We start from the raw sequence: 15,021 nt of genomic DNA on the forward strand, positions 1-15,021 counted from the left end.
ACGATGTTGGGGGTTTACTACAGGCCTCCCAACAGCCAGTGGGAGGTAGAGGAGCAGATATGTAGACAGATTTTGGAAAGATGTAAAGGTAACAGGGTTGTAGTGGTGGGTGATTTTAACTTCCCCAATATTGGCTGGGACTCACTTAGTGCTTGGGGCTTGGATGGGGCAGAATTTGTAAGGAGCATCCAGGAGGGCTTCTTGAAACAGTATGTAGATAGTCCAACTAGGGATGGGGCCATTCTGGACCTGGTATTGGAGAATGTGCCCGGCCAGGTGGTCGAAGTTTCAGTGGGGGAGCATTTCGGGAGCAGTGACCATAACTCCATAAGTTTTAAGGTACTTGTGGATAAGGATAAGAGTCGTCCTCGGGTGAAGTTGCTAAATTGGGGGAAGGCTAATTATAACAATATTAGGCAGGAACTGAAGAATTTAGATTGGGGGCGACTGTTTGAGGGTAAATCAACATCTGACATGTGGGAGTCTTTCAAACGTCAGCTGATTAGAATCCAGGACCAGCATGTTCCTGTGAGGAAGAAGGATAAGTTTGGCAAGTTTCGGGAAGCTTGGAGAACACGGGATATTGTGAGCCTAGTCAAAAAGAAAAAGGAAGCATTTGTAAGGGCTGGAAGGCTAGGAACAGATGAAGCACTTGAGGAATATAAAGAAAGTAGGAAGGAACTTAAGCAAGGAGTTAGGAGGGCTAAAAGGGGTCATGAAAAGTCATTGGCGAACAGGATTAAGGAAAATCCCAAGGCTTTTTACACATATATAAAGAGCAAGAGGGTAACCAGGGAAAGGGTTGGCCCACTCAAGGACAGAGATGGAAATCTATGCGTGGAGCCAGAGGAAATGGGTGAGGTGCTAAATGAGTACTTTGCATCAGTATTCACCAAGGAGAAGGACTTGGTGGATGATGAGCCTAGGGAAGGGAGTGCCGATAGTCTCAGTCATCTCATTATCAAAAAGGAGGAGGTGTTGGGTGTCTTGCAAAGCATTAAGATAGATAAGTCCCCAGGGCCTGATGGGATCTACCCTAGAATACTGAGGGAGGCAAGGGAAGAAATTGCTGGGGCCTTGACAGAAATCTTTGCATCCTCATTGGCAACAGCTGAGGTCCCAGAGGACTGGAGAACAGCCAATGTTGTTCCTTTGTTTAAGAAGGGTGGTAAGGATAATCCAGGAAATTATAGGCCGGTGAGCCTTGCGTCAGTGGTAGGGAAATTATTAGAGAGGATTCTTCGGGACAGGATTTACTCCCATTTGGAAACAAATGAACTTATTAGCGAGAGACAGCATGGTTTTGTGAAGGGGAGGTCGTGTCTTACTAATTTGATTGAGTTTTTTGAGGAAGTGACGAAGATGATTGATGAGGGAAGGGCGGTGGATGTTGTCTATATGGACTTAAGTAAAGCCTTTGACAAGGTCCCGCATGGCAGACTGGTGCAAAAGGTGAAGTCACACACGGGATCAGAGGTGAGCTGGCAAGATGAATACAGAACTGGCTCAGTCACAGAAGACAGAGGGTAACAGTGGATGGGTGTTTTTCTGAATGGAGGGATGTGACTAGTGGTGTTCCGCAAGGATCAGTGCTGGGACCTTTGCTGTTTGTAGTATATATAAATGATTTGGAGGAAAATGTAGCTGGTATGATTAGTAAGTTTGCGGACGACACAAAGGTTGGTGGAGTTGCGGATAATGATGAGGATTGTCAGAGGATACAGCAGGATATAGATCGGTTGGAGACTTGGGCGGAGAAATGACAGATGGAGTTTAATCCGGACAAATGTGAGGTAATGCATTTTGGAAGGTCTAATGCAGGTGGGAGGTATACAGTAAATGGCAGAACCCTTAGGAGTATTGACAGGCAGAGAGATCTGAGCGTACAGGTCCACAGGTCACAAAGTGGCAACGCAGGTGGATAAGGTAGTCAAGAAGGTATACGGCATGCTTGCCTTCATCGGTCGGGGCATCGAGTATAAAAATTGGCAAGTCATGTTGCAGCTGTACAGAACCTTAGTTAGGCCACACTTAGAATATTGCGTGCAATTCTGGTCGCCACACTGCCAGAAGGATGTGGAGGCTTTGGAGAGGGTACAGAGGAGGTTTACCAGGATGTTGCCTGGTCTGGAGGGCATTAGCTATGAGGAGAGATTGGAAAAACTCGGATTGTTTTCACTGGAACGACGGAGGTGGAGGGGCGACCTGATAAAGGTTTACAAAGTTATGAGCGGCATGGACAGAGTGGATAGTCAGAAGCTTTTTCCCATGGTGGAAGAGTCAGTTACTAGGGGACATAGGTTTAAGGTGCGAGGGACAAAGTTTAGAGGGGATGTGCGAGGCAAGTTTTTTACACAGAGGGTTGTGAGTGCCTGGAACTTGCTGCCAGGGGAGGTGGTGGAAGCAGATACGATAGCGACGTTTAAGAGACATCTTGACAAATATATGAATAGGAAGGGAATGGAGGGATGTGGGCCCCGGAAGTGCAGAAGGTTTTAGTTTCGGCAGGCATCAAGATCGGCGCAGGCTTGGAGGGCCGAATGGCCTGTTCCTGTGCTGTACTGTTCTTTGTTCATACTGTAGCTGTCTAGTCAACTGAGCTAACCGACCCCCTTTACAGAGGGTAGAATGTGGGAGATCAGCCAGGAGTACCTTGGGAATAGTCAGGTCTAAAGGGAAGGAATGCATGAATGAGAGTTTCAGCAGCAGATGAGCTGAGACAGGGGCGATGTTACAGACATGGAAATAAGACAGAAACTCATCTCGAGGTCAAATGTTGTGATTAGACTGGTTTAAACTCAGACTGTTGCCAGGGAGAGCAATGGAGTTTGGAGTGGGGACCAAAAACGATGGCTTCAGTCTTCCCAGTATTTAATTGGAGGAAATTTCTGCTTATCCGGTACTGGATGTTTGATTAGCAGTCTGATAATTTAGCAACAGTGGAGGAGTCGAGAGTGGTGCTGGTAAGGTAGAGCTGGGTGTTGTCAGCATACGTGTGAAAATTAACGCTGTGCTTGCAGATGAGGTCACCAAGGGGCAGCATATAAGGAATTTAAATTTGAGGCATTGGCCATCCAGGAGCCAGTTTAGGTCAGCAAACATGGGACGAAGAGCAAGTGGAATAGGATGCAGGCAACAGAGATTTGACTGAACTGGAGTTTATGGAGGATAGACCGCTTAGGAGTGTATCAAAACAGTCCCCTGGTGGCTTGAGGTAGTGCTGGAGGTGGACAGTGTTATTTATAAGAGGTAAGAGTCTTTGAGATGGAGACGATATGGGATCAGAAAAGTACCTTAGGGGAAGTTGACCCCATGTCAGAGTCATTTACAGAACAAATGGAGGCCATTGGGCGCATCAGGTCTATGCCGGCTCTCCGTAGAGCAGTCCATTCAGTCCCATTCATGGCTCTATCCCCATGCCCTACCAGTTCTCCTTTACGTGTCCATCCAGTTTCTTTTTGAAATCATTGATTGCCTGTCTTTGAATGATGAAAAAAAGAAAGACTTGCATTTATATAGCACCTTTCATGACCAGACATTCCAAAATGCTTTACCGCCAATGAAGTACTTCTGAAGTGTAGTCACTGTTGTAATGTCAGAAGCGTGGCAGCCAATTTGCACACAGCAAGATCCTATAAATAGCACCATGATAATGACCAGATAATCTGTTTTTGTGGCATTGATTAAGGGATAAAAATTGGCCAGGATACCGAGGGTAACTCCCCTGCTATTCTTCAGAACATGGTTGTGGCTGTTGGAGGTCAATCATCCCAGTCCCAGGACATCAGTCCAAGAGTTCCTTAGGGTAGTGTCTTGGGTCCAACCATCTTCAACTGTTCCATCGATGACCTTCCCTCCATCATAAGCTCAGAAGTGGAGATGTTCGCTGATGATTGCGCAATGTTCAGCACCATTCGCGACTCCTCAGATACTGAAGCAGACACCGTCCAGACGCTGCAAGACCTGGGCAACATTGAGGTTTGCGCTGATGAGTGGGAAGTAACATTCGCGACACACTAGTGCCAGGCAGTGAGCATCTCAAACAAGAGAGAATCTAATCATCTCCCCTTGGTGTTCAATGGCATTACCACTGAATCCCCCACTGTCAACATCCTGGGGGTTACCATTGACCAGAAACTGAACTGGGCCAGCCACATAATTACTGTGGCTACAAGAGCAGGTCAGAGGCTAGGAATTCTGCGGCAAGTAACTGACCTCCTGTCTCCCCAATGCCTGTCCACCATCTACAAGGCACAAGTCAGGAGTGTGATGGAATACTCTCCACTTGCTTGGATGGTTGCAGCTCCAACAGCACTCAAGCAGCTCAACACCATCCAGGACAACTTGATTGGCACCCCACCCATCGCCTTCACTGTTCATTCCCTTCACTACTGACAGTGGCAGCAGTGTGTACCAACTACAAGATGCACTGCAGCAACTCAACAAGGCTCCTTCAACAGCACCTTCCAAGCCTGCGACCTCTACCACCTAGAAGGACAAGGGTAGCAGGTGCATGGGAACACCACCACCTGCAAGATCCCCTCTAAGCCACCCACCATCCTGACTTGGGACTATATCGCCGTTCCTTCACTGTTGCCGGGTCAAAATCACGGAACTGCCTTCAAAACAGTACTAACTGCTGGTTTACCTACACCCTAAGGACTACAACAGTTCAAGAAGGCAGCTCAGCACCATCTTCTCAAGGGCAATTAGAGATGGGCAATAAGGACTGGCCTAGCCAGAAACACCTACATCCCGAGAACAAATTTTTTTGAAAAAGTACCATGGGACCTTTTCCATTAACCTGAAAGGGCAAACGGGGCCTATCTTATCTGAAAGACGGCATTTCCAACAGTGCAGAACTCCCTTAGGATTACACTGGAGTGTCTGCCTTGATTTTCGTGCTCAAGCCCTGGAGTGGAACTTGAACCCACAGCCTTCTGATTCAGAGGCGAGAGTGCTACCGTTGAGCTACGGTTGGCACAACGTTGTTGGTATTCATGTTGATGAACAGCATGCAGCTGTGGAAGAGGCAGGTGCCAGTGTAGATCTTCAGCGAAGTCTAGAGCAGGGTGAGAAAGCCTTTGTGGCAATGCTCTGGCTTCGATTGTATCAGTAAGACTGGAGCCAAGAAAAGGTTAGCTCAAGTGAGCTGGGACAACAGAGTCAAGGAAGTTGGTGTGTCAGACTGCAATGTCCTCTTTCCGCGCCCCCCCCAAAAAAAAATCCAGTTGGAGGGGATGCAAAATACCAGTGTCATCTTCTGAAAGCTACCACTGTATTTTATCTATTATGAACCACTTCAACACTTTAAGATGTTAAGTTAGCTGTATGTTTTCTTGTTCTCTGTTACCTGTAACATCTTTGGTAATGCATCACTGGAGAGAAGAGGTGGTAGTAAGAAAAGTTGATAGAAAACCCAAAGCTAACAGCCCTGTCCCGATCCCTTTGTGTCAGTGGGTTTCCGACATATCGATGGCCATTGAGCTGCTTTGTACCATATACCCACCCCCCCCCCCCTTCCCCTTAGAGGGGTAATAGTATTTTTCTTTTACTGTGGGTGGGTTTGAGGAGAGTGGGTATAGTATGTGTCTATGCATTTGTGGGGGAATCCCAGGTGAAGAAAACTTTGCAAACTGTATAATTTACTATTCTGATAAATTCAAAACTCATCAGTAGTCACTCGCTGTGCCTGCCACTCTGTTGCAGTTCCTTTTCCCCTTCCTGTGCATGAATTAACAAAAGACCTTCTGGAATATTTAATCTAATGCCTTTTTATTTATTTTTAAAGCTAAGAAGATCTGAAGAGGATGAAGAAAAGGAAGAAGATATTGAGGTTCCAAAGGCTATGGGGGATATCTTTGAGTCTCTTGCTGGTGCCATCTATATGGACAGCAGGATGTCCTTGGAAACAGTTTGGCAAGTGTATTACCCCATGATGAGACCTCTGATAGGTAGTCCCCTTTCTTGTTGTCATCCTCTTGCCATTGCCCTTGCTGTCTCGAATAAGTTACTAATGCCTCAAATCATGCTTCATGTTACAGAGAAATTTTCAGCAAACGTACCACGCTCCCCTGTTCGTGAGTTGTTGGAGATGGAGCCGGAAACTGCCAAGTTCAGGTAAGCAGTTAGAGAAATCTCCATGAGCAGTGATAGAAAGAAGAATCTGCAAGGAAAACAAACATCTGGAACTATTCATAAGGGGCACCAGCATCTGAACGCGAGGGTCAGTCAGAGGTTATACAGCACAGAAGCCGGCTCTTCGGCCCACCGTGTCCGTGCCGGCCATCAAGCCTATCTATTCTAATCCCATTTTTCAGCACTTGGCCCGTAGTCTTGTATGCTATGGCGGTTTAAGTACTCATATAAATACTTCTTAAATGTTGTGAGGGTTCTTGCCTCTACCACCCTTTCAGGCAGTGTGTTCCAGATTCCAACCACCCTCTGGGTGAAAACATTTTTCTTCAAATCCCCTCTAAACATCCTGCCCCTTACCTTAAATCTGTGCCCCCTGGTTATTGACACCCCTGCTAAGGGAAAAAGTTTCTTCCTATCTACCCTATCTATGCCCCTCATAATTTTGTATACCTCAATCAGGTTCCCCCTTAGCCTTCTCTGCTCTAAGGAAAATAACTAGCCTATCCAGTGTCTCTCTTCATAACTGAAATGCTACAACCCAGGCAACATCCTGGTGAATCTCTTCAGCACCCTCTCCAGTGCAATCACATCCTTCCCATAGTGTGGCAACCAGAACTGTACACAGAATTCCAGCTGTGGCCTAACCAGCGTTTTATACAGCTCCATCATAACCTCCCTGCTCTTATAATCTATGCCTCAGCTAATAAAGGCAAGTATCCCATATGCCTTCCTAACAACCTTATCTACCTGTGCTGCTGCCTTCAGTGGTCGATGGACAAGTGCACCAAGGTACTTCCTAGGGTCCTACCATCCATTCTATATTCCCTTGCCTTGTTAGTCCTCCCAAGTCCTCACACTTTTCAGGATTAAATTCCATTTGCCACTGCTCTGCCCATCTTACCAGTCCATCTATATCGTCCTGTAATCTAAGGCTTTCCTCCTCACTATTTACGACACCACCAATTTTTGTGTCATCTGTGAACTTACTGATCATACCTCCTATATTCACATCTAAATCAGTAATGTACACTACAAACAGCAAGGGTGCCGGCACCGATCCCTGCGGTACACCACTGGTCACAGGCTTCCAATCACAAAAACAACCCTCGACCATCACCCTCTGCCTCCTGTCACTAAGCCAATTTTGGATCCAATTTGACAAATTGCCCTGGATCCCATGGGCTCTTTCCTTCTTGACCAATCTCCCATCTGGGACCTTATCAAAAGCCATACTGAAGTCCATGTAGACCACATCAACTGCTTTACTCTCATCCACTCACCACCTCAAAAAATTCAATCAAATTGGTTCGACATGATCTCCCCCTGACAAAGCCATGTTGACTCTCCTTGATTAATCCCTGCCTCTCCAAGTGGAGATTAATCCTGTCCCTCAGAATTTTTTCCAATAGTTTCCCTACCACTGATGTTAGACTCACTGGCCTGTAATTACCTGGTTGATCCCTACCACCCTTCTTGAGTAATGACTACACTCACTGTCCTTCAGTCCTCTGGCATTTCTCCTGTGGCCAGAGATGATTTGAAAATGTGTGTCAGAGCCCCTGCAATCTCCTCCCTTGCCTCCTAGCAGCCTGGGATACATCTCATCTGGGCCTGTGGATTTATCCAATTTTAAGCCCTCTAAAACCGCCAACACCTCCTTCCTTTCAATGCTAATTTGTTCATGTATATCACAATCCCCTTCCCTGATCACTACTGTTGCATCGTCCTTCTCCATAGTGAACACAGATGCAAAGTAATCGTTTAAAACCTCACCTACGTCCTCCGGCTCCACACACAGATTGCCACTTTGGTCCTTAATGGGCCCTACTCTTTCCCTGGTTATCCTCTTGCCCTTACTTATAAAATGCCTTGGGATTTTTTATCTTGCCCACCAGTATTTTTTAATGTCCCCTCTTGGCTCTCCTAATTACTTTAAGTACCCCCCCTACACTTTCTATACTCCATTAGGGCCTCCGCTGTTTTCAGCCCTCTGAATCTGCCATAAGCTGCCTTTCTTTTTTCTTATCCAATCCTCGATATCCCTTGACATCCAGGGTTCCCTGGACTTATTGGTCCTACCCTTCACTTTTACAGGAACGTGTTGACCCTGAACTTTCGCTATTTCCTTTTTGAATGACTCCCACTGGTCTGATGTAGACTTTCCTACAAGTAGCTGCTCCCAGTCCACTTTGGCCAGATCCTGTTTTATCATATTGAAATTGGCCTTCCCCCAATCCAGTATCTTTATTTCCGGTTCATCTTTGTCCTTTTCCGTAACTACCTTAAATCTTAGAGTTGTAGTCGCTATCCCTGAAATGCTCCCCCACTGACACTTCCACCACTTGTCCGACTTCATTCTCTAAGATTAGGTCCAGTATCGCCCCTTGTAGGACTTTCTACATGCTGGCTCAAAAAGCTCTCCTGGATGCACTTTTAAGTATTCTGACCCATCAGATAGAGGGTTGCACCCAAATAGTCAGATTTCTGATTGCTGTGCTTTTTTGGTATTGTTGCAGTTTAGCTTGTTCGAAGGTTATTGGGCTCTGTGGAAAATGAGAATTAATTAAAACATCACTTTTTACAACATTGTTACAATAGGTCCTATCTAAACTTTATATGAATGGAAAAATATGAATATTCAGCTGCTGCACGGAGAGTACTAAAGCAGCCACACAGAATTCTCCTGCTGAGTTACCCAGGAGTTGTGCATGTGGTGATCTTGGGGTTTCAGGATAACCTACCTGAATGCATAGAATACAAGGCAATAATGACCTTTGCAGAAGACCTTAGTTAAGTTGTAGTTAGTACACTTTTGTTCAGCCCATTACGAGAAGGATATAAAAGCAATGGAAAAAATGCTGGGTCGATTACCAGGGATGAGAGATTTTTTGTTGAGACTTGAAAAATTAGTTTATTTCCATTAGCGCTAAGAGGATTAAGGATTGACCTGATAGAGGTTATAATGAGGTAAATCAGGACAGATCGCTTTCACTGGCCAGCAAGGTAGTGAAGAAGAGGCCACGAGTTTAAGATGATCGCAAAAAGAATTAAAGAGCATAGAAAATGTTTTTTTGCACAGAGGATGGTTAGAATGTTAAATTCTCTGCCACAAACTGTTGAAGCAGCATACTTATTTCTTTGAACAAAGCAACTCCTGACAACGCAGCGGACCGCCGACATCATCAGAATGCTCCAAGCTGCGCACATGCACAAACAGTCTCCTGCGCTCAGTGAGATGCTGCGCATCTTGACAGGACTACTTGGCACATGCACGCGAAGATGTCATCAGCTACTCGCTGCCCCTCCCCCCACTGGCCACTCTCCTCCCTCGACCACTCATTCCAGGCCTCGATGCTTTCTTCCCCTCCCACCACCCCCGCGCCGCTCTCCGGCTGGTCACTCCCCCAGCCACTCGCATCCCACTTCCCCTCTTCTCCCCCCACCCCCCCCAGCCGTTCTCCAGCTGGTCGCTACCTGCCCTCCACACCACCCTCCAACTGCTAGCTCTAGGCCGGGCCACTTTCCCTCCTCTCAGCCACTTGCTCCTACGTTGCCCCATCACCCGTTACGGCCCACCTTGCTTCTTTGGGCGGCACAGTGGAGAACGATTGAACATGGGAGTGAGTGGCCGAGAGGAGGGAAGTGGCACAGCCTGGAAATAGCGTCGTGTGGGGGTGGAGGGGTGGTCAGAAGTTGGGAGTGAGCGGCCAGAGAACAGGGTTGGGGGGGGTGGGGAAGCGGGGAGCGAGCAGGATGGTTTTGGGGGGGAGCAGAGAGCGAGTGGCCGGAGAGCAGGGTGGCATGGGGGGGGCGGGGGGAGGAGGTGGCGAGAAGCGGGAAACAATCGGCCGAGGGAAGGGGAAGGTGGTGAGCAGTGGCAAGGCTGTAGCGAGTGTGAATGTGGATTGGGAGAATGGGAGATTACAGAATGGAGGGGGGGGTGGGGCAGTTATTTCCTCCATAAACTTCAGTGTAAATGTTGACTTTATCGACCATAGAAAGTTGCTTTACATTCCAAATTTCAATGGCAGTATTATACCAGAGTTCTGCCTTGTTTTTCTGTGATAAATTGAGCAGCACCATCTTTAATCCTGGCAGCTGCCTGAACATCGCAGACAGTGATGTTTCAGTGGAAGAGGCTGCATTTGCACATGTGCTGGCACTGCGTCACCTAGTGGTTGCATTGTCAACAAACACAGCCTTCTTTGAAAGGAAATTAGACATGCTTGAAGAAGAGGCTTATTGAAAGATGTGGCGAGCCAGCAAGAGAATGGGATTAGGCTACAAAGCCTGTAGAGAAAATCTGTGGCACAGACCTGATGGGTTGAATGGCCTGTTTATTTGCTGTAACACCAATCCTAAGTGTAATGGTGGGTATAAAATTTTCATAATGTGCTCACTTGAATGGTGGAGCAATAAAAATGACCAGCGGTACCACAATAGTTTTTTTTTAAGCTCCCATTTCACTTGATTATTTGTAGAGAGCATTTTGAGCCCTCTGTTACTAGGATTTGGTGCTCAGAGCACTGAGATTGGCGCTGGAAAGAATTTGAGGGGATGAATTATGCGCGTTGGCTTCATTTTGTTTTTCTGTAGTGTGGGATATGCTGAGTGTCATTGGGAAACCCAGACTGCCGGTCATATCCTTCCAATTGGGAGGCACAGATTTGGGATGGGCAAGGGTGGATAGGTGAATTAAATACACTTCATAGAATGGTATCTTTCATAAAACAAGAATAACGTTTGAAGAATAGATAATCCTGGAAAAGCGCAGCAGGACAATGAATATGTGGAAGATAAAATTAACTTGATCTTTTGTCACACAGATTTCCCATTCTCAGATGCCCATTTCTACTTTTTCTGCCTTTGTTTCAAATTTCCAGCCTCAGTTTTTCTGCCCCCCCCTTGCTCACTCCAAAGTTCAGGAGCCATTGTAGGCTCAGCAGTATGAAAAACTGCAGCACTTTCCTAACGCGTTATCCATGTCAGCAGTCTGAAGGAGGAGATGGAACTCCGTGCCCACTCTGTGCATAGATCACTCTAACCAGAAAGCAACTTAATTATTGTGTATGCATATGTATGACTTGTTCTGTGAAGCGTGCACAACATAATTTGTAGCAAAATCCTTGTTAAAAACAGTGCATCTGGAGGGAATGTACTGGAATCTTGTTCAGTTAACTTGAGGTTAGTTGAGTCCTAGATTTCTAACCTATCATTTTACATATAATTTTCTTATTACAAGGCGAACAGTACATGTGTTCGAGGCTGATTTAATGTACACTCTTTACACTGGCAGCTGTTCATTTTTATTTTGAAATGCATTAAGAGCAGGATTATACAAATTGTAATATCCAACTTTACCTGATTTAAGAACTTAAGAGCACAAGACCTGTGCTCCAGAACTTGCCCCACCCCTAGCCAAGCTGTTCCAGTACAGCTACAACACTGGCATCAACCTGGCAATCTGGAAAATTGCCCAGGTATGTCCTGTACACAAAAAGCAGGACAGGTCCAACCCGGTCAATTACCGCCCCATCAATCTACTCTCAATCATCAGTAAAGTGATGGAAGGTGTCATCAACAGTGCCATCAAGCGGCACTTGCTTAGCAATAACCTGCTCATTGACGCTCAGTTTGGATTCTGCCAGGGCCACTTAGCTGCTGACCTCATTACAGCCTTAGTTCAAACATGGACAAAAGAGCTAAACTCCAGAGGTGAGGTCAGAGTGACTGCCCTTGGGAGCATTTGACCGAGTATGGCATCAAGGAGCCCTAGCAAAACAGGAGTCAATGGGAATCAGGAGGAGCTGGTTGGAGTCATACTTAATGCAAAGGCAGATGGTTGTGGTTGTTGGAGGTCAATCATCTGAGCTCCAGGATATCACTGCAGGAGTTCTTCAGGGTAGTGTCCTCGGCCCAACCATCTTCAGCTGCTTCATCAATGACCTTCCTTCAATCATAAGGTCAGAAGTGGGGATGTTCGCTGATGATTGCACAATCTTTAGCAGCATTCGCGACTCCTCAAATACTGAAGCAGTCCATGTAGAAATGCAGCAAACCTGGACAATATCCAGGCTTGGGCTGATAAGTGGCAAGTAACATTTGTGCCACTCAAGTGCCAGGCAATGACCATCTCCAACAAGACAGAATCTAACCATCTCCCCTTGACATTCAATGGCATTACCATCGCGAGTTCAAGGAAGCAGCGTCAGAGGACGAGTTATCGCTGACTAACTGCTGGGGATTTCCAGACCCTATCAAAGGTTTGAGGTAGCCCAGTCAAACCATGCCATAACTAGAATAAAGATCATTTCTTGGGGGCTGCATAATTAATAGCGAATACAGATCCCCTAATCATTGCCATGACAACGGCACTTCAGATTGGAATGTAAAATGGGAATATAATTAAAAGAAAGAAATTGAAGGGGGGGACGCTCTTTTAAAATGAGAATGAATACTGCACACCACGTGAAAAATTATATATTGGGGCTAATCACTGATTAAACAGCTAATTTAATTCTTTCTTTTGGGCCTCCTTATCTCGAGAGACAATGGATACGCGCCTGGAGGTGGTCAGTGGTTTGTGAAGCAGCGCCTGGAGTGGCTATAAAGGCCAATTCTGGAGTGACAGGCTCTTCCACAGGTGCTGCAGAGAAATTTGTTTGTTGGGGCTGTTGCACAGTTGGCTCTCCCCTTGCGCCTCTGTCTTTTTTCCTGCCAACTACTAAGTCTCTTCGACTCGCCACAATTTAGCCCTGTCTTTATGGCTGCCCGCCAGCTCTGGCGAATGCTGGCAACTGACTCCCACGACTTGTGATCAATGTCACACGATTTCATGTCGCGTTTGCAGACGTCTTTATAACGGAGACATGGACGGCCGGTGGGTCTGATACCAGTGGCGAGCTCGCTGTACAATGTGTCTTTGGGGATCCTGCCATCTTCCATGCGGCTCACATGGCCAAGCCATCTCAAGCGCCGCTGACTCAGTAGTGTGTATAAGCTGGGGATGTTGGCCGCTTTAAGGACTTCTGTGTTGGAGATATAGTCCTGCCACCTGATGCCAAGTATTCTCCGAAGGCAGCGAAGATGGAATGAATTGAGACGTCGCTCTTGGCTGGCATACGTTGTCCAGGCCTCGCTGCCGTAGAGCAAGGTACTGAGGACACAGGCCTGATACACTCGGACTTTTGTGTTCCGTGTCAGTGCGCCATTTTCCCACACTCTTTTGGCCAGTCTGAACATAGCAGTGGAAGCCTTACCCATGCGCTTGTTGATTTCTGCATCTAGAGACAGGTTACTGGTGATAGTTGAGCCTAGGTAGGTGAACTCTTGAACCACTTCCAGAGCGTGGTCGCCAATATTGATGGATGGAGCATTTAATTATTTTTAATTTAATTTAATTATAAACTAGATAATAAAACACAAAGCAATCTTCAAAAGAACCAGTTAATTTATATTCAACACACAGCAGTAGAGCACCCTCTTACAAGGAGTGTTTTTTTTAGTTTTAGTTTTAGAGATACAGCACTGAAACAGGCCCTTTGGCCCACCGAGTCTGTGCCGACCATCAACCACCCATTTATACAAATCCTACACTAATCCCATATTGCTACCACATCCCCACATTTCCCTACCACCTACCTAAACTAGGGACAATTTATAATGGCCAATTTACCTATCAACCTGCAAGTCTTTGGCATGTGGGAGGAAACCGGAGCACCCGGAGGAAACCCACCCAGACACAGGGAGAACTTGCAAACTCCACACAGGCAGTACCCAGAATTGAACCCGGGTCGCTGGAGCTGCGGTGCTAACCACTGCGCCACTGTGCCGTGTTGTTGATACACGGGCCGTAATCAACACATCAGTGATACTATGACCTTTCAACTATAGCCCCAGTGAGGAGAAACCATGGGAAATGGACGGTCATGCCCATGTTTGTTCTTGCTTCAATTTGTGCTGAGGCTATGATTGAAAGAACAGTTGAGTCAAGGTAATTTTGTTTTCTCTGTCCAGTATTCACATCTTTCTATTGAAGGAGCTGGGTCAAAGGAGTGAGATGTGATATCAAAATTGGGTTACAAACTATTTTCACTCCCGATAGGGTGAATATGATTCCAAAACTGAAACTAACGGAAGGGCACCACAAGTGGAGCCTGCTTGATTTGACTCAACACGGAATCCCTCACCCGGTGCAGACACCGAAACAATCGACAGATCGAAATTGGTCTGAGCAGGGAGCAAATCAAAAGAAAGCAGAGACCAAAGTCAAAGTTCAAGGGAGTGTCATGTCTATCTGTTCACTCATCTCCCAGCGACCACATTAAAAGCAGCTCTGAACAGAGGCCCGTCAATAAGTCATCCAACAATCAAATAAATAGCAAAAAGAAAGCTAAGCAGAGCCCGAGAGGAATGTGAGGGTTCCTGTACTGTTGGGGGGAGTTGGGGCATGGGATAGCGGGTTTGAGAGGGATTTTCTGTGGGGGACACAAGGGCACGGGTTAGGTGGTGAGATTACCCAACAAAAATCTATCGATTTCAGGTTTAAAGGCTCCAATTGTTTCAGTATTCAGAGCATTTGGGGAAGAGAATTCTAGATTTTGAGCGAAAAACTAGAACCAGTTATAGTCCCCTTACAACTGCTGTTGCCCATATTTGATAACTACTTGCATTTATATAGTGACTTTAATGTAAAACATCCCCAGGCGTTCCACTGGATTGTTATCAAAAAATATTAGACACCGAGCCACATAAGGAGATATTAGGACAGGTGACCAAAAGCTTGGTCAAAGAGGGAGTTTTAAGGAGCATCTTAAAGGAGGAGAGAGAGAGTTGGGAGAGATTTAGGGAAGGAATTCCAGAGCTTAGGGCCCAGACAGCTGA

The 15,021-nt window shown here is 46.3% G+C and overlaps 1 protein-coding gene across 7 annotated transcripts in view; it reads left to right on the forward strand.

Annotated features, from left to right (window-relative positions):
• Positions 1 to 15,021, forward strand: part of dicer1 (dicer 1, ribonuclease type III) — a 214,083-nt gene that overhangs the window by 189,160 nt on the left and 9,902 nt on the right. For all 7 annotated transcript variants that reach the window (XM_068038526.1, XM_068038531.1, XM_068038532.1 and 4 more), the window contains 2 exons: positions 5,792 to 5,954; positions 6,045 to 6,120. In XM_068038526.1, the coding sequence (XP_067894627.1) occupies positions 5,792 to 5,954; positions 6,045 to 6,120 (239 nt within the window). The remainder of the gene's footprint in view (positions 1 to 5,791; positions 5,955 to 6,044; positions 6,121 to 15,021) is intronic.

This window comes from Heterodontus francisci, chromosome 9 (genome assembly GCF_036365525.1).
Source record: "Heterodontus francisci isolate sHetFra1 chromosome 9, sHetFra1.hap1, whole genome shotgun sequence".
Taxonomy (NCBI): Eukaryota; Metazoa; Chordata; class Chondrichthyes; order Heterodontiformes; family Heterodontidae; genus Heterodontus; species Heterodontus francisci.